The sequence below is a fragment of the Pan troglodytes genome, chromosome 3, assembly GCF_028858775.2.
Source record: "Pan troglodytes isolate AG18354 chromosome 3, NHGRI_mPanTro3-v2.0_pri, whole genome shotgun sequence".
Lineage (NCBI taxonomy): Eukaryota > Metazoa > Chordata > Mammalia > Primates > Hominidae > Pan > Pan troglodytes.
In genome coordinates this window covers 124,228,841-124,255,386 of record NC_072401.2, presented here as the reverse complement: position 1 = coordinate 124,255,386, position 26,546 = coordinate 124,228,841, and the positions used below count along the sequence as shown (strand labels likewise).

General features: G+C 37.9%; 1 protein-coding gene across 9 annotated transcripts in view; it reads right to left on the bottom strand.

Moving 5' to 3' along the window:
* Positions 1–26,546, bottom strand: part of AFG2A (AFG2 AAA ATPase homolog A) — a 389,011-nt gene that overhangs the window by 234,711 nt on the left and 127,754 nt on the right. For 8 of the 9 annotated variants that reach the window (XM_063809825.1, XM_063809828.1, XM_063809827.1 and 5 more), the window contains 2 exons: positions 22,211–22,264; positions 21,363–21,442 (listed from right to left, as the gene is read on the bottom strand). The exons of the other annotated variant lie outside the window; for it this stretch is intronic. In XM_063809825.1, coding sequence (XP_063665895.1) covers positions 21,363–21,442; positions 22,211–22,264 — 134 coding nt within the window. The remainder of the gene's footprint in view (positions 1–21,362; positions 21,443–22,210; positions 22,265–26,546) is intronic. 9 annotated transcript variants of the gene reach the window in all.

Sequence of the window (26,546 nt, the reverse complement as noted above, 5' to 3'; positions counted from 1 at the left end):
AGTTGGGGACTGCTGAACATTACCTGACATGGCCTTGCAAGTTACAGACACTTATAAATATTTATTGATAACCTGACTTAGGTCTTATGATGTGACCATTTATTTTAAAATTAGTTCTTCTACTAAGCCTATGTAAATCCATGCTCTTTACCTCTATACAATTCTAGACAAAAGTCTCAGTTCCAAACATTGACTAGCTATTATTAATGCACAAAAATAATATGTGCACATTCAAACGCAGCAAAATCAGTGTTTTGTACTACTGGGTATATGATTTCACAAACACGCTAATACTACACACCTCATATGTACAGTCTTTTATTCCTTGACGTTCATTAAGGTTGAACTATGATGTCAGCAGAACAGGCTAATCTTGTGCTGTCTCTGCCTTCCAACAGTCAAAACAGATTTCTCTTGTTTGAAACTTTTTGGTGGTTTAACAAACAAATGTTCAATGTCAGATATATTAAAGATAATGTGCTAGATGAAAAAAAGCATAAAATCAGGTGCACATAGAGAAAAAAACAGGAACAATCTAGCAGAAAAGACATGAAGACTGTCACCCAATGCCTATCCAAGTGCCTTAACTAGAATGTTCCCTGCTTTTAATGGAATCGTCCAACCCACTTCTGTGACCCTCTCCCATGCTACTTTGCCATTAATATAATCTGTGTAAGATATGATTTTCTCTTACAAATAATGTGTGTTTTGGGAGACAATTCTCCATGGGTCTTTCACATTTCTTCAGTCTTATGAGCAAGGCACTAACTGGGGTGATGGAAATGTTCTGGAATTAGTGGTGATGGCTGCATAATATTGTAAACATACCGAAGTACCACTGAATTGTACACTTAAAATGGTGAAGAACAAAAACAAGAAATAATGTCCCCCTCCAGAGCAAAGAGTAGGTTTGGTTAGAGCTTCAGAAGCTACACAATTCGTCTACCTCCCTCAGGGGCAAAGGGCAGGCAAGCTTACTGCCCAAGATAAAAGATCTGAGTTAACCAAGACTGGGATTCCTGTCCTGTAATGCAACCTACCAGATGTGCAGATATCCATATGGCCCATATGCATCACCTCTTTTGGATGCAGTGTAAAGGAGGAACTGATACAAACATACAGATATTCTTGCTGCTTGCTGTGCTGTGAATAATGAAGTCATTCGTTTCTGACCCATGAGCCTCATGGTTTCTGCCAGTATCCATGCAACTGTGGAAGGCTACTTGTTAGCCTGCAAGCAGAAAACCCCAGATCTTTCACAGTTCTTGACTTAGACATCATGCAGGTAACAGAGCCAGTAAGTGGTTTTAAGACAGGAAAAAAAGGGGCCAGGCACCGTGGCTCACACCTGTAATCCCAGCACTTTGGGAGGCCGAGGCAGGCGGATCACAAGGTCAGGAGATCGAGACCATCCTGGCCAACATGGTGAAACCCCGTCTCTACTAAAAATACAAAAAATTAGCCAGGCGTGGTGGCATACGCCTGTAGCCCCAGCTACTCAGGAGGCTGAGGCAAGACAATGGTGTGAACCCGGGAAGCGGAGCTTGCAGTGAGCTGAGATCGCACCACTGCACTCCAGCCTGGGCAACAAAGCGAGACTCTGTCTCAAAAAAAAAAAAAAAAACAACAACAGAAAAAAAAAATTTCACTTACACACATGCACACACTACACAACCCCCCCGCCCCACCACCACCACCACACACACACACACACAGCACAGGGCTTGAGTTTCCCCAAAATGATCTTGGGTAGAATAACAACTGCACCAAAGAGAAAACAAGTATAAATCTGTGGTACTTCTGAAACATCTAGATGGAAGTATTCTGAAGATAGATAGACCTGAGCTCAGTAGATAGTAGATAGTACTCAGTAGATAGGTCTGAGTTCAAAATAAGGCTAAAGACAGTGTTGCAGTTATTTTTATTTCTACATTGATTTCTTTTGGGGGTCAAAAGCAAAAAGTCTCCTTTAAGAGGGGAAAAAAATCCCTAACCCAAGATATAAAATGTCACTGAATATATACTGACTGGTAATCTCTTCTATGTTTACTTGTTTATCACCCCCCACCCCCCAAAAAAAGGCTAAGAGACTGACTCACCCTATCTCTAAAAAAAACAAATAAAAATAAAAATAAAGGCAATCTAAATGTACATAAATTTTCATCATATAATTAAAAAATAATTTTATATCTTAAACCCTAGGATGAATGTTGTAAACATAAATAACTGTACACATTAACAGATAACTAAGTTAAAAGAATATCATATCTAAGCTTTAATATAAGCAGTTTTTACATGAGAACTCATCAGAAAATAAGGAAAAACTAAAACTGTATAACTGTTTTTCATTTTGAATTTGTTTTAAATCACAGGTAAGGAAAAAAAAAACCTTTTCATGCAGCCTTTTTAATCTGAGACAGGGTCTCACTGTCGCCCAGACTGGAGTGCAGTGGTGCCATCATGGCTCACTGCAGCCTCAAACACTTGGGCTCAAGTGATCTTGCCTCAGCCTCCCAAGTAGCTAGAACTATAGGTTTGTGCCATCGTGCCTGGCTAATTTTTTAAAATTTTTTATAGAGATGGGAGTCTTATGTTGCTCAGGCTGGTCTGGAACTCCTGGGCTCATGCAGTCCTCCCACCGTGGCCTCCCAAAGTGCTGAGATTATAAGCATGAACCACTGCACCCAGTTCAGGGAGCTTTCTTCTTTTTTGTTTTTTTGTTTTGTTGTTCTTGTTGTTTTTAGAGATGGAGTTTCGCCCTTGTTGCCCAGGCTGGAGTGCAATGGCATGATCTCGGCTCACTGCAACCTCTGCCTCCCGGGTTCAAGTGATTCTCCTGCCTCAACCTCCCCAGTAGCTTGGAATACAGGCATGTGTCACCACACCCAGCTAATTTTGTATTTTTAGTAGAGATGGGGTTTCTCCATGTTGGTCCGGCTGGTCTCAAACACCTGACCTCAGGTGATCCACCTGCCTCAGCCTCCCTAAGTGCTAGGATTACAGGCGTGAGCCACCATGCCCGGCCAGTTCAGGGAGCTTTCTAATGCCATTTTTTAAGTGCTCACAGCTCACTGACACACTATCCCATTCTATTAACATGTACTCATCTAAAGTTAATTTAAGAATGGGTAAATCAGCACTCTGCGAGGCTGAAGCAGGTGGATCACTTGAGGTCAGGAGTTTGAGACCAGGTTCACCAACATGGTGAAACCCCGCCTTTACTAAAAAATACAAAAATTAGCCGGATATGGTGGCAGGCGCCTGTAATCCCAGCTACTCGAGAGGCTGAGGCAGGAAAATCGCTTGAACCTGGGAGGCGAAGGTTACAGTAAGCCAAGATTGCGTAAATCATTTCACAAACAGAAACATTACCAATATCCTAATTGCTTTAGACGCTCAACTCAACACAAGGCATTAAGTAAGCTACAGTAAAAATAATGATTATAAAGTGATAAAACAGGCTGGGCGTGGTGGCTCATGCCTGTAATCCCAGCACTTTGGGAGGCTAAGGTGGGCGGATCACAAAGTCAGGAGTTCGAGACCAGCCTGGCCAACATGGTGAAACCCCGTCTCTACTAAAAAAAATACAAAAATTAGCCGGGCATGGTGGCATGCACCTGTAATCCCAGCTACTTGGGAGGCTGAGGCAGGAGAATTGCTTGAACCCGGGAGGCAGAGGTTGCAGTGAACCGAGATGTCGCCACTGCACTCCAGCCTGGGCGACAGAGCAAGACTCCGTTCCCACCGCCCCCAAAAAAGAGATGGAACAATTGAGAAAAGCCCAAAATACCATGTTATCAACAAAGGCATAGACATCTCTATTCATCCCATTCCTCGAAACCCTAAATTCTATAAATGAAAGAAGAAATTTTTTGAAAAAGGCTTTCTAGAGTATCACTTGGCTTTAATCCCATCTCCCTTTTAATTTTCTCTTAAGAGGAGAGATCCTAGTGAATTACAATCTGTGAAACAAGTTAAAATACAATCTGGCAAGAGATAGTGCTAATATAGTAAAAACAAAAATCCACATGAACTACAGCAAAATTTTTAAAAAGTTGAATTTCACCAGGGACTTGGAATCCATTAGAAAACCATCAAAGGGAAATCCTAAACCTAAAAACTATAATAAAAATTAAGAACTCAAAAGATAGGCTTAATGGGAGATTACTGAAAACAGAACAGAGGATTCTTAAAATGGAAGACTGGTTACTAGAAAGCATCCAAATGAATACACAAAGTGACAAAAAAAAGAAAAAAAGAATGGAAACAGAATAGAGTGCAAAAGACATATGGAATCCAGGGGAAAGGCCTAAAAAAAAAAGTATAGTTAGAGTCCCCTTATGAGAATGGAAGGCCAAGATGGATGGATCACCTGAGGTCAGGAGTTCAAGACCAGCCTGGCCAACAGCTGAAACTCCGTCTCTATTAAAAAATATGAAAATTAGCCAGGCATGGTGGCGTGCACCTGTAATCCCAGCTATTCAGGAGGCAGAGGCAGGGTGAATTGCTTGAACCTGGGAGGTGGAGGTTGCAGTGAGCCAAGTTCACGCCACTGCACTCCAGCCTGGGCAACAGAGCGAGACTCCGCCTCAAAAAAAAAAAAAAAATACTATCTGAGAATGTCCCAAAACTATTGAAAGAAATCAAAGGGATCAAGAATGGACTCAAAACTCTGAAATGTTGAAGGCAATAAAATTACTTCTAACTAAAGATAACAGTCTGTGACCACCATTTACATTTAAGATTTATTCCAAAAGTCATCTATGCAAAATAACTTCTGCAATCAGTGACTAATATTAAAACAGGTACAAACAGGGCATTTCTGAGTCCTAAATATGAATTATCCTAGAAACAGAAACTGTAAATGTTATGGTACTACTTGTTTGCATACACACCTGTAAATGCTCACTCATTAAAAATGTCAACAATACATCTAAATGTTTTAGATTCTGTTTTGCTTTTCCTTTTCTTTAGTTGACCTGACAAATCCGACGTGAACTTCTTTCAAAATAAATTACTAAGATTAAGAAACCTATATACTTGAGAAAGAGTCAGTTTTCTTTGCACCTGAGAGAAAATGAGTTTGGACAGGAACAAACACATAAAAAGAGATTCTTTCTAAAAATATTCCCCCTCTCCATAGCAAAGTTTGGGAGGAGTATGAATTACATTTTCACTGCATAAATACCTTGAAGATGATAACATTATTCTAGTTCCTTGATATTTTGTAAAAATAAAAAAAGAGACAAAATTTATATTTTTAAGAATTCTAAGCATGTATACAAATAAAACAAGTTATAATTCATGAATAAAATTATTTTGAAAACATCATTTTTGTCAATGATTTTTACTGTTTCAAAAAGTAAAAATCTGTAATAAAGATACAATTTATAAGTTATGAAAAAACTAAAATGTTTTAACATCATTTCCTTAAGTGAAAGAAGAAAGAAAAGGAGATAGGCCGGAGAAGGTAACCATATTTTTTTTCAGTTAAAAAAAAAAAAGAATAGGAATTCATGTTTTAAACATCTTAAAAAGCTTGATATACAGCATGGTTACGATAATTAATAATAATGTATTACATATTTGAAAATGCTAAGACAGTAGATTTTAAATGTCCTCATCACACAAAAAGTGTCAAATATGTGAGGTGCCAGATATGTCAGTTAGCTTTATGTTATCATTTTATGTGTATACATATAGCAAAACACCACATTGTACACACAATTTTTGTCAATTAAAAAATGTGAACACAGACATTACATATCACTCCAAATAAAACAGGTTAATATTATAGTAATAAATTTACCTATAGAATACAATCTCTATCCCTAGGAAAGAAGTTTGTTCTTCCATAAACAAATGCATTTTGAATAAATCATTTCCAATATCACAAAACTCTTGAACTAAAGAAATCCATGTTAGACTGGACTTCTTGAAAAACAACTCTAGAGAAAAGCAAAATTATATTGTGTTGCACATACTGCATTTTTCCCTAATGTTTAAAATTATGGGAAATTATGGATGTTTAAAATTCCAGCTATGTTATACAGCTGGCAATTACATTTTGACAAATATTTAAAGAGTCTAACAACATCAAGGATTTCTTAAGGTTTCTTGCTCACTTTTTTGGGCTGTTTTAAAAATAATCTCCTCAAAAGATCTCTGATTCCCATAAACAAAATTAAACCCCCTTGTTTCTGATAAACCATTTGTTTACAGCATTACTAAAGCTCAGTATATAATTATGTTTACACCAGGAAGTTTGCCTGTGCCTCACTTCTAGCCTTGAAAATGGAGAATTCTGACTTCCCACACAGTGCTGTGAGGGGAAATTAAGTAATTATGAAGATTATCTATTGTGCATTGAATACCTACTTCCCAGACACTGTATTAATAAGAGTTGACACACGTGTAAGTTGCTCTGTGTCATGCATTACAGGTATTAGTTAAGTAATCCCAATAATAGTGCTGTGAGGTAAATACTGCTGTGAGGGCCATTAAAAAACTGAGACAGAAAGGTTGAATGGCTTAAGATTCCACAACTAGCAAATAAAAGAGTTGGGATTTAAAAGCACATTTACTCGATTCCAGAGCCTATACTCATTCCATCATAAATAATTTTTAAAAATTTTGTAAGCCAAATACACCAATGTGCCATGGTAAAGCTGAAATATCTACTACAGCCATCTTTTAATCAGTACTCCAGAAGAAAAATAAAAGTTCCTTATTTATTACAGTTGAAAGGAAGCTGTACTGAAGAAATATTTAACAATGAATAATCAACAAAACTTGAAAAATATGAAAGCAAAAACCATTTGATAAATGTCCAAAATCAATAATGTCTTGAGTAATCTAGCTTATCACCTACATGATAAACTAGATTTTAGATTATGATCAACATTCAGCAGGAACCTATTTTAGATTAATAAGATATCCTATAAATGCAGAAAGACACACAAGCTACCTTTGTCAGCTATTATAGAGATGTATAAGCTGCATGTGCTCTATGTAACTGCAGATTTGTATAAACTGTTAACATAGGGAGTGACATAAAAGCATGTATTTTTCCATCTTGCCATGATTTCCCAGTAAAAATTCCACACTAACACAGACTATATTCATTACATTTGTATAGTTTTGATTCAAACACAGAATAAGAGAAACAAGTGACTCTTTTTTTTTTTTTTTTGGAGGGGGACGGAGTTTCGCTCTTGTTGTCCAGGATGGAGTGCAATGGCGCCATCTCGGCTCACCGCAACCTCCGCATCCTGGGTTCAAGTGATTCTCCTGCCTCAGCCTCCCGAGTAGCTGGGATTACAGGCATGCGCCACCACGCCCGGCTAATTTTGTATTTTTAGTAGAGATGGGGTTTCTCCATGTTGGTCAGGTTGGTCTCCAACTCCTGACCTTAGGTGATCCACCTGCCTTGGCCTCCCAAAGTGCTGGGATTACAGGCGTGAGCCACCACACCCACCCCGAGAAACAAGTGATTCTTAAACTCACAGTTCAATTTACCACCTGACAAAAGCAATTTTTTGAAAAGAATTGTTTCCCAATCCTGAACCTGCATGCACTGATATCATAAACATAATCCAACACAAGAAATAATAAGGAAAATTAATGTCAGTTCAAACTTACTTTCTGACAGCAAACTACCTAGAAATTTAAGCAGATTAAATGCTTTTAAATGTGTGCCATTTTCCTAATATCACAGATCTAGAAATAGTAAAATAAAAAATAAAAATCTATAGTAATCGTAAGAAACAACAACCCAAAGAAAACCAATAAACCTTCATTGACTAGTACTCACTGGGAAGGTTGCTTTGAATTTGGGAAAGGACTTTGATATTTAATATGCTTGGGTTCAAACGGCAACTTTTCACCTTGTTTGTTGTCTGTGAGCCTCAGATTTCTCAATCAAAATATGCGAAGGATCATACTTGCCTGGTGACTGAATATTTGCCTCTTCCCAAAATGCATATGTTGAAATCTAACCCCCAAAGTGATGGTATCTGAAGGTGGATATCTAGGAGGTAATTAGGTCATGAAGGTGGAGCCCTCATGTATGGAATTAGTATCCTTGTAAGAAAGCCCCCAGACTGCTCCTTTGCCCCTTTCACTATGTGAGGACACAGTGAGAAGATGGCATTCTATAAAGAAGGAAGCAGCCCTCACCAGATATCAAATATGACAGCACCTTGATCTTGGAGTTCACAACCTCCAGAACTAACAAACTTTTGTTTCTAAGCCACTCAAGACTAAATTATGCTGTTATAACAGCCCAAGGGGACTAAGACACTTCCTCAAAATTAAATAAAACATATAAAGGATCTAGCACAGTACTTAGCACAAAGAAAATGTCAATAGATAGCAGTTTGGGGCATTATAATAATTATAATTATAAAAATTAATTAAATATTAATTTTTAGTCATTGTAAGTGTCAGCACTATAATTGGCATAATGAAGATACCTTTTAAATCTTTTAAAGTTATAAATTAAACTAACGGGTGTGTGACACATAAATATTTGCTGAAAAGAGCAAGAATGTGATGTCTGGTAGAAGATTTTCAGAAGCTTCAAACAGCATAGGTCAACAGATGCATCCAGATTAACAGTCAGTTCCTTACTTAGCCTTACTTACAATATGGTTCAAAGTATCAAATTTCCTTAAATTTTGCCATGAAAACCACCAAGCGAATACTAAGATCAGAACTGCTCCTCTGAAATCCTTCATAACTATGAGGCATGCCCAGAACAGTCAGCCTTTAATACACTCCTAATAGAGATTTTGTTGCCGTATTACTAGGAGATTGTTAAGACATTGGTAATTAGAGTACTTTACATTTTAGTCTTAACAGTCTTAACTGTTTTAGTTGTTCAAATGTAGTAATTGCTTAGCTTCTCAAATTCCTCAAGTAGTTATTTATTTTACATAGCTAAAATTTCCAGATAAGAATATGTTTATACTTTTCGGATATTTTTATAATTAAAAAAAAATTTAAGTAAATCCTTCTAAAATAGACAAAATATTTTTAACAACATACTGTAAGATTCTGTGCTCAGATGCAGAAATGCTTGGCTCAGGAAATAGGCCAATAAAAAGAAAATCCGTATTTCTTTCGTTTCTTGAATCTATACCAAAAGTTCTCTTCATCTGTTTTTTTCTACCTACACTCCTTCTTTGTGTATTCCCAGTCAACTCAGCTTTTGTTTGGGAAGAGGGTGCCACAGGATTCTATACAGCATTTGTCCTTGATAATACAGGATCATCATTTATATGCTCTAAGTATGGTTGTAGAAACACAGGATTTGGAACCTACTGACTTAGGTGCTTGCTTACGCAAAAAAAGACTGTTAAATTACCCTACAATAAAATAAGTGTGACTGAATGGCCTTTTGTGCAGAGAGTAACATGGAGACCTTTCTACAAATTAATTAATATATCATGGATGGCAGCAGTCTTTTTCAAAATGTGTTCTCACTGGCCTAAAATGGATGATGCTCATCACTGCTGCTATCCTTTGTTGGCCTTTAATTACGGCTGCTAACAGCTATATTAAAAAGAATATCTATCATTTCTGTATACTTGGCACACTGACAAAGTTTTGTGAGTCAAACCCACTTTTAAATTTATTGTGTTCAAAAACCATTAAATGTTTTTAGCATGGCTTAGCACTTCATTAATTCTTTTTGGAGTTCTTTGAGAGGTAAATTATTCTAAAGCTTACCAATGATTCTTTACCATGAAGATGATGATGCTTCTATAAACATTAATGCAGGAGATAAAATTATGTAAGAGTCTCAGTTTAAATTTTACAAGTCTCAAATTTTAAAAGAAAATTTGTTCACACATGGCACTAAGTCGAACTCTGAATAACCAGTGGAGTGATCATAATCTCTAGTTTCTGAGTTTCTATTCCCTTATTCAAAAAACTATCTGTGTGCATCTTTGCTAGGCGCTGTGGTGGACATCTGAGGTAAGAGAATGAAGACATTTTCACTTCCTTGAAGATTTCATTCTTGTTGGCAGGTATGAATGAGGGAGCAAATTTAGGTAATATATACATAAGTCCTTTTGAATTTGAATAAAATTGTGATTCTATGCTGTTATTATGTAGCATCTATGTGGAGCTACTTAATTGATTACTCTTAATAAAATATTCATATTTAGAAATGTATTATTGACACCTCCAATCAGGTACTTCTAAATAAAAGGCAGTGAAACTCAAACTTTTCCAATTTGCTATTTGTTGTAGGATGAAACAGTGGCTGTAATTAATGCTGAAGATTAGGTGACAATAATTCTTTGCATTCCTATTACCCATACGGCCTTTGCTCTTTATTTCCACAGATCATTGAAAGCTAGCTGGAGAAAAGCATAGTGAAAATGTTTTATGAACTGAGAAATATTCTTGGCTGACTTTCAAAGCTTCAGTAGGAAACAGAAACCATAAAACTGACATCCTAGGAAATCAAAAACAACTCTATGAAAAAGTTTAAATACAAATGCTTAATCACTAACATAATGAAATGATTTCATAAAACTTTATTATCTGCTAGACATAGGCAACACAATAGGGGAAAATGTTCAGCTAATATATAAGCCAGACATTCCCAAAGCATTAACTCTCTTTTCCCTTCAAAAGTCAAGCCCCCTTTCCAAATTATTCCTATTCAAAAGACATATAGGACCACAGATCAAAGGGATATTACGGTATCTTAAAACTGGGGTAGGCAAACTATAGGCACAGACCAAATCTGACCAACCAATTGTTTTCTCATTTGATTAAATATTTTCCATGCTGCTTTTGTACTATAGCAACAGAGATGAATAGCAGTAACAGAGACTACATTTACTACCTGACCTGTTTCAGAAAAAAAATATGCTTACCCCTATCTTTAAGAAACTTCACTCCCATTATGGTAATTATTATACTGATTCTATTTTTCAGTACTAAAAATTTTCACAGAATACATGAATTTCCTAACTCCTCCAATAAAATAAAATGCCCTACCCAAATTATATACCAGCATCTTATATATTCATTTTTAATTTTAAAATATTTTTTCCTAGTATACATTTTAAATATAATAACAAGTCCCAAATGGTAGGCACGTAAATTTGTTCATTTTCTTTTCTCTCTTTCTTTTTTTTGGGGGGGATGGAGTCTCGCCCCGTTGCCCAGGCTGGAGTACAGTGGTGCAATCTTGGCTCACTGCAACCTACACCTCCCGGGTTCAAGCGATTCCCCTGCCTCAGCCTCTCGAGTAGCTGGGACTACAGGTGTGCGCCACCATGCCAAGCTAATTTTTTGTATTTTAGTAGAGATGGGGTTTCGCCATGCTGGCCAGGATGGTCTGGATCTCCTGACCTTGTGATCTGCCCGCCTCAGCCTCCCAAAGTGCTGGGATTACAGGTGTGAGTCACCGTGCCCAGCCTCATTTTCTTAAAATCTCACACACCCACAGTCAAAACTGGCTTGTAAGAAACCCCAAAAAAGAAGGCTAGCCAACATATACTGCTCTGAGTTAAAGCATTACTTATGATAATTTTCATGGTACACGTAAAATGTAAGCAAACTTTGATTTTAAAGGTGAGATAGCTACAGTAAGAAATCTATGTGTCCTACACATAACAAAGAATTCCCAGTTCCTAGTAAAATGCTGCAACAGGCCATCTCTCTAAGGAAACTCATCTCATGCCTTTGAAAAAGTATGCTATAGTACTTAGTTACAACTTATAGACAAAACACAAATAAAAAAACTCATGGAACTCTCATACCACATAAAACTATTATAAGAGAAAATCTGTTACACATTTTCCATTTCGTCTCTTGCTTTGTTTTCCTCAGCATTTGTTTACTGTTTACTATTTAAAATTTACCAATATGAAACTATGTTATATGTGAGGCAATTAAGTATAAATTGGGAAAAACTGTTTACCAGAAAAATGCCATTGATTTTAGTAACTTTCAAAATGGACATAAAAATAATAGTGGCTAAAAATATCTAAGTTGTGACTACTAGAGTTTCTTAAAACATAAAAAAATTCTTCATAAATATTTAGATACATGAGAATTTTTACCCTGAAGTAAATGTACTTTTTCTATCCTAAATCCTGATAATATATGAAACAGCAGTAGTATAGTTCAAAGAGCATTAAATCAGAAGACATGAGTTCTAGTCTTGTCTAGGCCACAAAAGAATTACGTGTTTCTTCTGAAAAATAAAAGGTTGTACTAGATGACTTCTAAGAACTTTTCCATTTATAAAGTTTTATGATTTTATGAAATTTTAAAAACCACCATAAAAATCACATTAAAAAATTTATAACCCTTCTTGAAAAGTGTCATTTAGAGAAATGATGCCTACAAAAATTTCCTTTACAGTACATAACATCATGAATGTATTGAATTTACCTCAAATCTGGATATGCTGCTGCTGCTTAAAAGAGGGTATCTCATTTCCTGATTATTATTTTAAAACGCAGACCTCTTTTCAGAATGCCGCTAAGCCTGAGATCTTCATTTTCAATGAAAGCTGGCTTAGAACTTTTTTATTTTTTTCCCTAACCACTCTTAAGTGGAAACCAATTCTGGACTATAAATGCAGAAACAGCTATAGGAGAAGCAGTTATTAATATAGATTCTCTAGTGCCACACAGAAGATACCAGTCAGCTTTTAACTGAGCACTTCACCTTTTTCATTTTTTTAAATATATTTGATCATGTTTTTATGTTCTAGTCATAAAACAATACCCCAATACATTATATAAAGCGTTAGTGTTACAAAACAGAATAAATCATTTCCTTATCTCCTAAACAACAAAATTTTCTCCTATATCTAGGATAATTTTTTTTCATATTTTAAATTTGTCAGGTCAGAATGTCTCCTGTAGTTGGTGATTTCTCAGCACCATTTTCTCAGCATATTTCTTCAGAAAGTTACATAAAATAATGATGTATCTTATAACTGATGGCATCTTAGAGTGACAAAATGCCACACTGTGTGTCAACTGTAGAATATTTTTTCTAATTCCCAAATGTTTTATTTAATCAGTTTTCTTTCACTAGTGTATAAACTCTGTCGAGGTAGATTCATTTCAATCTCAATTACTATATTTCAACCTATATGGAAATCATTATTATTTTAAGAATATCTTGCAAAAATTACTGTAAGAAGAAACATTGAACTTTTCTAGTAGTTATTAAATGCCAGGTATTATGTTAAGCACTATAAATGTATTTACTTCCAAAAACCTAGAATTTACTATTATTAACTCCACTTTACAGATGAAGAAATTAAGGCGTAGAGAGGTTAAGGAACCTGTCCTAGGTTCTGTTCACTGTTTTATCCCCAACGCAAAGCCTATTGGAGAATGTTCAATAAATGCTTACTGAATGAATGAATGTTTTCAAAGGAGACTTATAACAGCTCAGTTAGATGAACAGAATCATTATAATGTAAGTCACAGAGAAAATGCAAGATAAACATTATAATGTAAGTCACAGAGAAAATGCAAGATAAACAAGCTTGAAAGGTTAGTTAACTACCTACACCTGGAATCCTGGGCTATGTGGTACGGTAGTTGAACAAAAAAGTGGCTCAGGGTATCTGCTCTATAGTCAATACATCTAAATTCAAATACAAGCTCTGTTATTAGTGATGCATGCCCTTGAGTAGGTACTTAGGTGTCTACAGCCCCGTTTTCTCACCTGTGAAAGGAAGATGAGAATAGCACCTAAACACAACGATTAGGAGTTAATACACTAAGTGGGGTCCAAACAAAAGGAGTCACATTACTTGGAAGTTAAGTAAAAAAGATGAGCCTCTCTAGCTAATGACCCTAAGTTTCAGGAATATGTTCCTAGTTCCAAATCTGTTCTAGTCCTACTTGAAGTTTGGCACTACTAAGTAATCAGTGTCAGCTAAGGAGTATGATTCAGGATCTTAGGATCCTATGAAATGTCCTGGACAACAGAAGTTGTTATGGGAAATCTACAGGTTAGTCAGTACTCATTTCGTCAGTCAGAGGAGACTGGGCCAACCCTACATGTCTGCACTTTTGATGACAGGATTGCTGCCTAAGACAAGGTTGACTAATAATTTACTGCCCAGTTTGCTCTACTCACCACATCATAACCTTGAAAAAGGTAAAAATGTAAGCTAGTCAGGAGGTAAGACAAAGTACTAGAGTCAATTGCCAATTGTATAATATCCTACTTTGCATTAATGCAGGGACCTTTCTGTGAGTTTTTCTTTACTGTAAAGCAATGTAAGTAGTTTCTAGTATGTAATAAGCACTAAAGGAATGTTATCTAATATTATTATTAGCCCAGTATAATTCAACTCCCCTTCCTCCCTCAACGTCTCACTCCCTATCATATTATCCATTTTCCAAAGAGCTATGTTACCCTTAACAGCATTTTTAATTTTCCCAAATGTAGTAAAACACTTTGAAAAAAGAATCATGCAGCATTTCCTCTTACAATATAAAATATGACAAAAATTCTTATTCAAAGGTGCCATAATTTAAATGAACATACAGAAGAAGAGAAGTAAATATCACGCTTATTTATTCTTCAAGTCCCAAAGAATCTATTAAACAGGGCAAAGAAGAGATAAAATATTGGTTATAATTAGATACTTTCATAAGCACGAAATACATGATTTTTTTTTAAATACAAAGACTTCAATGACTAACAAGCAAATAGTATATCTATGCTCTACTTACAATGTGCTGGCTGCAATCCTCTGCTTCATGGCTAATTACCATGTCTTATCTTTTCAGTAATTTTAAGTAGTCAAAATAATTTGATTTAGCATGAGCAAGACAGTAAAGACTAGCAAATATCATAATTCTTTGCTCAATTGCTAAACATCCTGAATTTAGAAACTAAATTCTTGAAACCTTCTTCTTCTTCTTTTTTTTTTTTTTTTGAGACAGTCTCGCTCTGTCACCCAGGCTGGAGTGCAGTGGCGCGATCTCAGCTCACTGCAAGCTCCGCCTCCTGAGTTCACGCCATTCTCCTGCCTTAGCCTCCCAAGTAACTGGGACTACAGGCGTCTGCCACCATGCCCGGCTAATTTTTTGTATTTTTAGTAGAGACAGGGTTTCACCATCTTAGCCAGGATGATCTTGATCTCCTGACCTCGTGATCCGCCCACTTCGGCCTCCCAAAGTGCTGGGATTACAGGTGTGAGCCACTGTGCCCAGCCCAGAAACATTCCTCTTTATGCATTGTCACTTTGGGACTAATTATATGATTTGATCTGAATGTTATCATAGAAAACAGATGATAGCTTTGGACGAATTAAATCAGTGACTGTTTACAGCCTAATATTACATAGAAATGCCTCCTAATTTATGAAATTTTTCTCTGTTTTCCTATTCCATGAGTAGTTTAACAATGCATAAAATTAGTTTAGTATCTTGGGAATTTTATACTTCTGGTATATCTATCAGTAGTTCTTTTTCAGTTTCCATTGTGTTCAATTCAAATAGCCAAAGAACAAAAAAATGAACAAAATACCTTTTGTTTTAGATTTCAAGTAACAGCAAACTAATTAGATAAAACAATCACTTATAGGCAATACTGATCCATCATATAATTAGGAAAAAAAGACGAAGACCTGAAAACAGAAAGTCACTTTATGAGAGTTTTATGGTTACAAAAAACAAACTACATAAGATTCAGTGCAAATAGAGTACAACCAAAACTCTTTAATTGGGACCCATCAGCACTCTATTTCCTTGAATGGAACTTCATCTTTGCTTTCTGAAATGCCAACTAACTTGATAAATTATGACCAGAAATGTTTCTGTACAAAACAAATTGCATAGAACTTATTTCTACAGTCATGTGCCACATAATGAAGTTTGGGTCAATGGCAATCACATATATGAAGCTGGTACCATAAGATCACAGCACTGTATTTTTACTCTAACTTTTGTATGTTTATATACACAAATCTAAGCATTTTGTTACCACTGCCTACAATGGTATTCAGTACAATAACATGCTGTATAAGTTAGTAGCCTAGGACCAGGCTACCTGGTATAGGTAATATAGCCTATTGCTATACCATATAGCTTATTGGTATACCATATGGCTTATTGCTATATATATATATCTTACATAGTAAGAGCTCAATAATTGATAGGTATGATTAAGTAACAGTAACAACATTGACTATGTTAACAGAAATATTGGCCATTATTATCAGAAAAAAATGATAGTTTTTAAAAAAATCTTTATTTCATAAAAATAAAGGCTGGTAATACGATGTTTGAAAACAAAATCAAAGTACTGCAGATGATTGTTATACTATCTAGCAATAGGCCATATGGTATATAGTGTAGAAGGCTACATCATCCAGGTTTATAAGTAAGTATACTCTATGATGTTTACATAACAATGAAATTGACTAATGACTGAATTTCTCAGTATGTAAACTGCCTCCCTTCATTAAGTAACACATGACGAGCCATTGAGAGAGGGAGGTATACACTAAACACATGTGTTCTCTGAAAAGTTCAATTTGATGAAGACTACCAGAGGAAATGACATCTAGAAGCTGCAAATCATTAGCATCTCTTATGTATCTGGTAATTCCTACTGAGCTAAACTCCTATGAAAGCAAGATATTACTACAAAGTGCCTTGTCTGGTTTCTCACATCACTTTATTTCAGAGACATTTTAAGAGAACTTTGCTACATATTCTACCTCCCATCTGGTTCATATTTAACAGGATATCCCTCCCACCTGTTCCTTTTTAGGGTCCAAAACCAGATGTCTCTGATGTCACATAACTGTGGAAGGTCACACTACTTCAGCAAAATTCTCTGGCTTTTCTTCTCTTGTAGTTAGGTAAACCTGAGTTTTGTAACACTCTGTGCCATCTTAAAACGTAAGTAATAAAAGGGCTTGAGTGCTTCACTTCACAAAGCAAAAAGACTGGTAAGTATTCATGGAATACCAAATGTGAGGGGGGTGGAAAGCAGGGCAGCTGGTATGGTTTGACTGTGTCTCCAACCAAGTCTCACCTTGAATTGTAATAATCCCCATGTGTCAAGGGCAGGGCCAGGTGGAGTTAATCGAATCATGGAGGTGGTTTCCCCCACACTGTTATTGTGGTAGTGAATAAGCATCACAAGATCTAATGGTTTTATAAAGGGGAGTTGCCCTGCACAAGCTCTCTTGCCTGCCACCACGTAAGACATGCCTTTGCTCCTCCTTCACCTTCCTCCATGATTGTGAGGCTCCCCAGCGATGTGGAACTATGAGTTCATTAAACCTCTTTTTCTTTATAAATTATCCAGTCTTGGGCATTTCTTCATAGTAGTATAAAAATGGACTAATCCAGTAAACTGGTAACGGTAGAGTGGGGTGCTGCTGTAAAGATACCCAAAAATGTGGAAGCAACTTTAGAACTGAGTAACAGGTGAAGGTTGGTACAGTTTGGAGGGCTCAGAAGAAAACAGGAAAATGTGGGAAAGTTTGGAACTTCCTAGAGACTTGGAGGGCTCAGAAGACAGGAAGATGTGGGAAAATTTGGAACTTCCTAGAGACGTGTTAAGTGGCTTTGACCAAAATGCTGACAGCAATATGGAACAATAAAATCCAGGCTGAGGTGGTCTCAGATGAAAATGAGGAACATGTTGGAAACTGGAGTAAATGTTACTCTTGCTATACAAAGAGACTGGTGGCATTTTGTCCCTGCCCTAGAGATCTGTGGAACTTTGAACATGAGAGAGATTATTTGGGATATCTGGTGGAAGAAATTTCTAAGCAACAAAGCAGTCAAGATGTGACAAGGCATAAAAGTTTGGAATTTTGTAGCCTGAAGATACAGTAGAAAAGAAAAACTCATTTCCTGGGGAGAAATTCAAGCCAGCTGCAGTAATTTGCCTAAGTAACAAGGAACCAAATGCTAATGCAAAGACAATGGGGAAAATGTCTCCAGGGAAGATCAGAGACCTTCCCTGCAGCCCCTCCCATCACAGGCCTGCAAACCTAGGAGGGAAAAATGGTTTTCTGGGCCAGGTCCAGGGCCCCCCCTGCCACTGCTGAGTGCATCCTCAGGACTTGGTGCCCTGCATCCCAGCTGCTCCAGGCATGGCTAAAAGGGGCCAAGGTACAACTTGGGCCGTGGCTTCAGAGGGTGCAAGCCCCAAGCCTTGGCAGCTTCCACATGGAGTTGAGCCTGTGGTTGCGCAGAAGTCAAGAATTGAGGTTTGGGAACTTCCGACTAGATTTCAGAAGATGTTGGAAATCCCTGGATGTTCAGGCAGAGGTGTGCTGCAGGGGCAGGGCCCTCATGAGACCCTCTGCTAGGACAGTGTGGAAGGGAAATGTGGGGTTGGAGCTCCCACACAGAGTCCCCACTGGGGCACCACCTAGTGGAGCTGTGAGAAAAGAGCCACCATCCTCCACACCCTAGAATGGTAGGTCTACTGACAGCTTGCACCATGTGCCTGTGGCACCGTGTTGCTGCAGATACTCAACACCAGCCTGTGAAAGTAGCCAGAGGGAGGCTGTACCCTGCCAAGCTACAGAGGCAGAGCTGCCTAAGACCATGGGAACCCCTCTCTTGCATCAGTGTGACCTGGATGTGAGGCATGGATCAAAGGAGATCATTTTGAAGCTTTAAGATTTGACTGTCTTTACAAGAAAAAAACAAACAACCCCATCAACAAGTGGGTGAAGGACATGAACAGACACTTCTCAAAAGAAGACATTTATGCAGCCAAAAAACACATGAAAAAATGCTCACCATCACTGGCCATCAGAGAAATGCAAATCAAAACCACAATGAGATACCATCTTACACCAGTTAGAATGGCGATCATTAAAAAGTCAGGAAACAACAGGTGCTGGAGAGGATGTGGAGAAATAGGAACACTTTTACACTGTTGGTGGGACTGTAAACTAGTTCAACCATTGTGGAAGTCAGTGTGGCGATTCCTCAGGGATCTAGAACTAGAAATACCATTTGACCCAGCCATCCCATTACTGGGTATATACCTAAAGGACTATAAATCATGCTGCTATAAAGACACATGCACACGTATGTTTATTGCGGCACTATTCACAATAGCAAAGACTTGGAACCAACCCAAATGTCCAACAATGACAGACAGGATTAAGAAAATGTGGCACATATACACCATGGAATACTACGCAGCCATAAAAAATGATGAGTTCATGTCCTTTGTAGGGACATGGATGAAATTGGAAATCATCATTCTCAGTAAACTATCTCAAGAACAAAAAACCAAACACCGCATATTCTCACTCATAGGTGGGAATTGAACAATGAGAACACATGGACACCGGAAGGGGAACATCACACTCGGGGGACTGTTGTGGGGTGAGGGGAGGGGGGAGGGATGGCTTTAGGAGATATACCTAATGCTAAATGACGAGTTAATGGGTGCAGCACACCAGCATGGCACATGTATACATATGTAACTAACCTGCACATTGTGCACATGTACCCTAAAACTTAAAGTGTAATAATAATAAAAAAAAAAAAAAAAAAAAAAAAAGATTTGACTGCCCTGCTGGATTTTGGACTTGCATGGGGCCTTTAGCCCTTTCATTTTGACCAATTTCTCCCATTTGGAACGGGTGTATTTATCCAATGCCTGTACCCCCATAGTACCTAGGAAGTAACAAATTTGCTTTTGATTTTATAGGCTCATAGGTGGAAGGGACTTGACTTGTCTCAGATGAGATTTTGGTCTGTGAACTTTTGAGTTAATGCTGAAATGAGTTAAGACTTTGAGGGACTGTTGAGAAGGCATGAATGATTCTGAAATGTGAAGACATGAGATTTGGAGGGGCCAGGGGCGGAATGATATGGTTTGGCTGTGTCTCCACCCAAATCTCATCTTGAATTGTAGCCCCCATAATTCCCACATGTTGTGGGAGGGACCCAGTGGGAGATTAACTGAATCATGGGGGTGGTTTCCCCCATACTGTTTTCGTGGTAGTGAATCAGTCTCACGAGATCTGATTTTTTGTTTTGTTTTGTTTTTTGAGATGGAGTTTCGCTCTTGTTGCCCAGGGTGGAGTGCAATGGAGCAGTCTCAGCTCACCACAACCTCCACCTCCTGGGCTCAAGCAATTCTCCTGCCTCAGCCTCCCAAGTAGCTGGAATTACAGGCAACCACCACCACGCCCAGCTAATTTCTATATTTTTAGTAGAGACAGGGTTTCACCATGAGGGCCAGGCTAGTCTCAAACTCCTGACCTCAAATGATTCGCCAAAGTGCTGGGATTACAGGCGCCCAGCCCGATCTGACGGTTTTATAAGGGGTTTCCCCTTTCACTTGGCTCTCATTCTCTCTTGCCTGTCACCACCTAATAGATGTCTTTCGCCTTCCACCATGATTGTGAGGTCTCCTAGCCACGTGGACTGTGAGTCCATTAAACCTCTTTTTCTTTATAAATTACCCAGTCTCGAGTATGTCTTTATCAGCAGCACGAAAATGGACTAATATAGCAGTCTACCTCCTAATGATAGGTTCCTAATGACAATTTATACTCTCATCACATGAGGCAGCTCTAATTAAGAAGGATGATAACAGCAATGTTTCATATCACACTTACTACTGACACTTGTAAGTTGTCTTCACCCTTCACTGTAATTATCACCAGCAAAAATTTTATAATCAATATACACATCAAGAAGCTATGCACAAAGTACATGAATTTACATTACCCAACATGAACCACTTGTAGAACATATTAAAGGACCGCTATACATTTGTAGAGGAAAAAAACATACTTATGAACAGTTCTGATGTGTGTGTGTGTGTGTGTGTGTACATATTTGTTTGAAATGACATCATAGATAATCCTCTTTACTGCCTGAGATTTTGGAGCAAAACTATTAATACTAATTTATATTCTATTTAATTTTACTTTAGGAAACATTTATTCCAGAGAATTTTTAAATCTGTGTAACGTATTTTATAATTTTGTTCTACTACAAGAAGTAATTATGATTAATCCAGTTTTGTTTACAGTTTTAATTATATGTTTACAATAACCCTAATTTTGATAGACAATACTAAGAAGTATGTGTTGATATAAACTATAAAAATTAACTCAAATGCCCAGACAGGTATCAGTGGTTTTTATCCAATATAGCTAAAAGTACTATACAGTAATTACATGAAATAATTTAATGGGTATAAGAGGAAAAAATTACATAAACTGAAAACTTTTTTAGGCCAAATGTATTAATAGATAAAAGTTGTATACGAAATGCTATTTATACCGTAATTGCTATTATTATGTAACATCATATTATTATGTAATAGCAGTGCTATTAAATACTTCTTACCTGCCCCTTTCAACTGCTAAGGCATCCAGTTCATCAAAGAAAATAATGGAAGGTGCCACTGCTCTTGCTTTTCGGAAGGTCTGGTGGAAAGAGTGCCACATTAGCTAAAGATGAGCAAACACTAGAAAATTCTGTAGTTGGTTTGTTTTAAAACTATATTTAGAACCAAACCTATTAGGTACAAGTCAACAAGCCCAGTCACTTTGTATAGACCTTGTAATAGATGTTCAGAACTTTATAATGGATGTAAAAGTATCCCCTTCAATAGTGCTTAAAGAGACAAGACTATCAATACATATTCACATAGGTGTGAAGGAGGCAATTCAGTTAAGCAATCAGAAAATTTCAGTTAAAATCCCAGCTGCACTACTAGTAACTGTGTGACTTTCAGCAGTTAACTTCACTTCTGTAAGCCTCGATTTCTACATCTATAAAATGGAGATAATAAACGCCTACCTCAGAAAGTTATTTTAATAATTGAATTTTAAAAAGAACACAAAGCATTTGGCACAATGCCTGAAACAGTAAGAGCTCAATAAATGATAGGTATTATTAACTATTAGTAACAGCATTAACTATTTTAACAGAAATGCTGGCTATTATTATCAGAAAAAATGATAGTTTTAAAAGGGCTGGTAATATGATGTTTAAAAACAAAACTGAAGTATTGCAGATGATCAAAACTGCATTTTTAAATAATAAAATAATATTCACCTGAAGAAAAAAAAATACCACTAAGATCTGATGTCGGAAATGCCAAAGTCTGTTACCTAAAACAAAAGGGAAGCCGCACAGGACAGAAGTGTGATTCTCCTGTGCTGAGTGCCACTAAAGGCACAATTTCTTACCTCTCTAACTGCTCTTTCAGATTCACCAACATATTTATTCATTAATTCAGGCCCCTGCATGAAAAGAAAACAACTGTTCAGTGTCTTTATAAATGCAATCATGTATATTTCTTCCAATGAAGTAGAAAAAATATACACAAAAGAGAAAATAAACAAAATCTGCTTATTAATCCCTATAGCATGCTTATTTTCTCTGTTTGTTATTTGTGCCTTAAAAGTTAAAGCCATTCTACATTCCAAAAACCACACATCAATACAAAGGAAAGGCTGTGAATAATCATAATATTTTAACAACTTATTCATCATCTGTCTATAACTCTATCCACATTTTTACACTATATCATATGTGGTGCTAGGCACAGAAGATGGAACAGCCATTTCTCAGGCCTAACCACTGGCTAGCTCTAAGCAGGTCTACTTACCAGATCTGAAGATGCACATTTTTTGACATTAATATTTCTGAACTTTAATATTTTTCTTATTTCTCAAGTACCTAGAATATCAAATATTGTAAGAAACACAGCAGACTTTCTTTTTTACCACATACATATCTACTCTCTTAAGATAAACAGTCACCACAAGAAGTTATGAATTAAATTGTCCCATAATGATAGATGACCTCAGTTGTGGGGATGTTTCTCCGAGCATCTGGCTATTCTGACACAGTTCCTCATACATCCCGAAGAACAAGAGACATGTGTGTGTGTCTCTCTCTCCCTCTCTCTGTGTGTGCGCATGAGCATGCATGCATGCACAAACACATACACACACCCCTTATTTGAACAAGATTCATATGCTATTCCATGCAGATCATGGGTCCAGCCAATTCCGAGGATGTAACAAGACACTGACTTAAGTATTTCCTAAACAATTTATATTAATTTTTAAAAATCTGACTGACTGAAACACATAGGGAAACCCTAGCAGAATGTTAACTAATCCCAAACTGGTATGGGCAGTATTTGGCTTCATATAAAACACCATATTACAAGGAAAATTAGCATACTGTATGACAAGTACTATGATAGAGCAATGCACAGGTACCATCAAAACATACAGAAGAAACTCCTTAGAGTCAAGAAATGTTCCTAGAGAAAGTAACATTTCAGGTGAGTCCTCAGTTGATTTATTCCACACCCTCAAAAATACGAAATACATCAAGACCCAGGAAGAAATCAAAAAGGTCTCTGATGAGCCAAAATAGATGTTACTATATGAACTTTGTTGTAGAAGAGCTCTTAAGGTCTTTACGCTGAGTTCATTGACTTTTAAACTACATACAATGAATACACTTGAACAGAACTGATATAAGAATTTACTACACATGAAGCATAGGGTGCAGGGAGATTGTGGCAATCAATAAAGCTACTTAAAGTGGGAGGCAGGGGTTCAGATTTTATCGTGTAAGCAATAGGAAGGGTTTTATGAAAGTTAAGTGATAACAGAGGTATTAATGAAAGATGATTCTGGCCACAGTATAAAAGATGTTTAGGAGGAATATTAAGAGTCCAGAAGTCGAGAGAACAGTTATAAAACGCTTAGAATAGTAAAGGGGAAAAATAATGAGGAAGAAGTTTAAGGCAAAGGAGTGCAATGGAAATGAGAAGATAGCCACAAAAACAATTAAAAATATAAAATTAATGTGTTGTGGATAGCAAAATGTGAAGATGAGAGTGGGGTGTAGAATAATTCAAATTTGACTTAACATTACTAATTTTTTTTTTGAGATGAAGTCTTGCACCATCACTCAGGCTGGAGTGCAGTGGCGCTATCTCGGCTCACTGCAAGCTCCGCCTGCTGGGTTCACACCATTCTCCTGCCTCAGCCTTCCAAGTAGCTGGGACTACAGGTGCCCGCCACCACACCCGGCTAATTTTTTGTACTTTTAGTAGAGACAGGGTTTCACTGTGTTAGCCAGGATGGTCTCAATCTCCTGACCTCGTCATCTGCCTGCCTCGGCCTCCCAAAGTAACATTACTATTTTTGATGTTCACGATAATGACTTAATTCATAAAAAAAAAGGATGCTCAATATATTCTGTGTAGCAATTTCTCTTAAGTATGTAGTTCATAGAGTGACACCACCAAGATGGCGAAATAGAAGGTAACCTGCTCATATATGCCCACAATAAAAAGAATTATCCATCCATCCACAATTGTGAAACCCTAAGACACAGGAGGGTCACTTTGAGAGGGTACACTAACACCCAAGTGACTGATCTGCTCCACTGAGCTTGCTTTTGCATTCAAGCCCAGAAGTAGCCCTCTCTCTCAAGGGGCTTGACTATAGCCCCATTTGACCTTGAGCCTGCAACCAAAATCATCTGCCAAAGGGTTCAGAGAAATCATGCACACTAATGCCTTGGCAGAAAAGCTCATCAGCCCACTGATAACTGGTCTCAGTAGTGAACCTGGAAGTTGAACTGTGACACTGCTCCAGGCCTCCCTAGCTGAGATCCCAGCTTATAGTTGCTTACACAAGAAACCAGGAGGAGATTCACACAAATCTCATGGCCTGGGACTCTGATCCTCCCCGACACGCTCACCAGCCTCTATCCCACAACATATCCTGAGGAGACCCAGTCTAAGCCCCGCCCAGTGCAGTAGAGGAACTATCCTATCTGTGCTGAGACATGCTGGGAGATGCATGCCACTCTGAGCCAACAAGACAAGCTTTCCAAATCCGTCCCTACAGCGGAGTCCAAGGGGGCCCAGTCTTAGCTCCAGCCCCTCCTGCTGCAGTCTGGGAGCTATCCCATCTATGTACGGACCTGCTGGGAGACACATGCCCATCTGAGCCAATGCGACAAGAACACCAACCTCCATCCCACAGCAGATTCCAAGGGAGCCCAGTCTCAGTACCAGACCCCCCTGTTACAGTCAAGCACTTTTGCAATGACCAGCTGAGTGATGCATGCTGATCTGAGCAAATAAGTCGGGGCCAGTCTCCTTCACACAGCAGATCCCAACGCAGCCCAGTCTCAACTCCAGGCTCTCTTACTGCAGTTAGCAGCCCATCCTGCCTGTGCGGAAATATGCTGAAAGGCACACTCATCTGGGTGATTGGGACAGTCTTCTGGACTCAGATCCCTGGCCAGCATTTCCACGCAGCCGGATTATCTGCCTTGGGTCTACCCCAGGTCCATCTGGGCCAGAAAGCCATATCAACCAAAGAGACCCTGTGAGATTTGTGGCAAGCCTAGGCTCAGAGAGTCTCTGTGATGGTAAATATTAATTGTCAATTTGATTGGACTGAAGGATGCAAAATATTGTTTCTGGTTGTGTCTGTGAGGATGTTGCCGGAGGAGATTAACACTTGGGTCAGTGGACTGGGCGACAAAGCCCCACCCTCAATGTGGGTGGGTACCATCCAATCTGCTTCCAATGTGGCTAGAAAAAGCAGGTGGAAGAAGATGAAATAAGCCGGCTTGCTGAGTCTTCTGGCTTTCATCTGTGCTGGATGCTTCCTGCCCTTGAATATCAAACTCCAGATTCTTCACCCTTCGGACTCTCGGACCTACACCAGTGCTTTGCCATTGGCTCTCAGGCCTTCAGCCACAGACTGAAGGCTACACTGTCAGCTTCCCTACCTTAGAGGCTTTGGGACTTGAACTGAGCCACTACTGGTTTCATTGCTCCTCAGCTTATAGATGGCCAACTGTGGGACTTTCACTTGTGATCATGTGAGTCAATTCTCCTTAATAAACTCCTTTTCATATACACATAATCCTATTAGTTCTGTCCCTCTGGAGAACCCCAATAGTCTCCTAGTGTTTAGATAGCTGAAGTGGTCACAGGCTCAGGAAACACAATACTCAGTTGGCTTAGAATTCTTGGAAGGTCTCTAAAGAAGGACAGGCACAAACAAAGGAAGACTGTGAAGAGTAAAATAAATACTTAATCCCTCAATGCACAGACAGCCTGCAATTTCACAAGCATCAAGATGATTCTGGGTAATATGATCTCAACAAATGGACATGAGGCACCAGAGGCCAACCCTAAAGTGATAGAGATATGTGATCTTTCAGACAAGGAATTCAAAATACCTGTTTTAAGAGAGCTCAATGAACTTCAAGAAAACAGACGGAATCAATTCAGAAATGTATTAGGGAAATTTAACAGAGATATTGAAATCATAAACAAAATCAAACAAAAATTCTGGAGCTGGAAAATACAATGAGCAAAATGAAAAATGGAATAGAGAATATCAACAGCAGGACTGATGAAAAGGAAGAAAGAATCAGTGAGCTTGAAGCCCAACTATTTGAAAATACACAGTCAGAGGAGAAAAAAGCAAAAGGAATGAAAAGAAATGAACGGTTTATGGGAGCTATGAG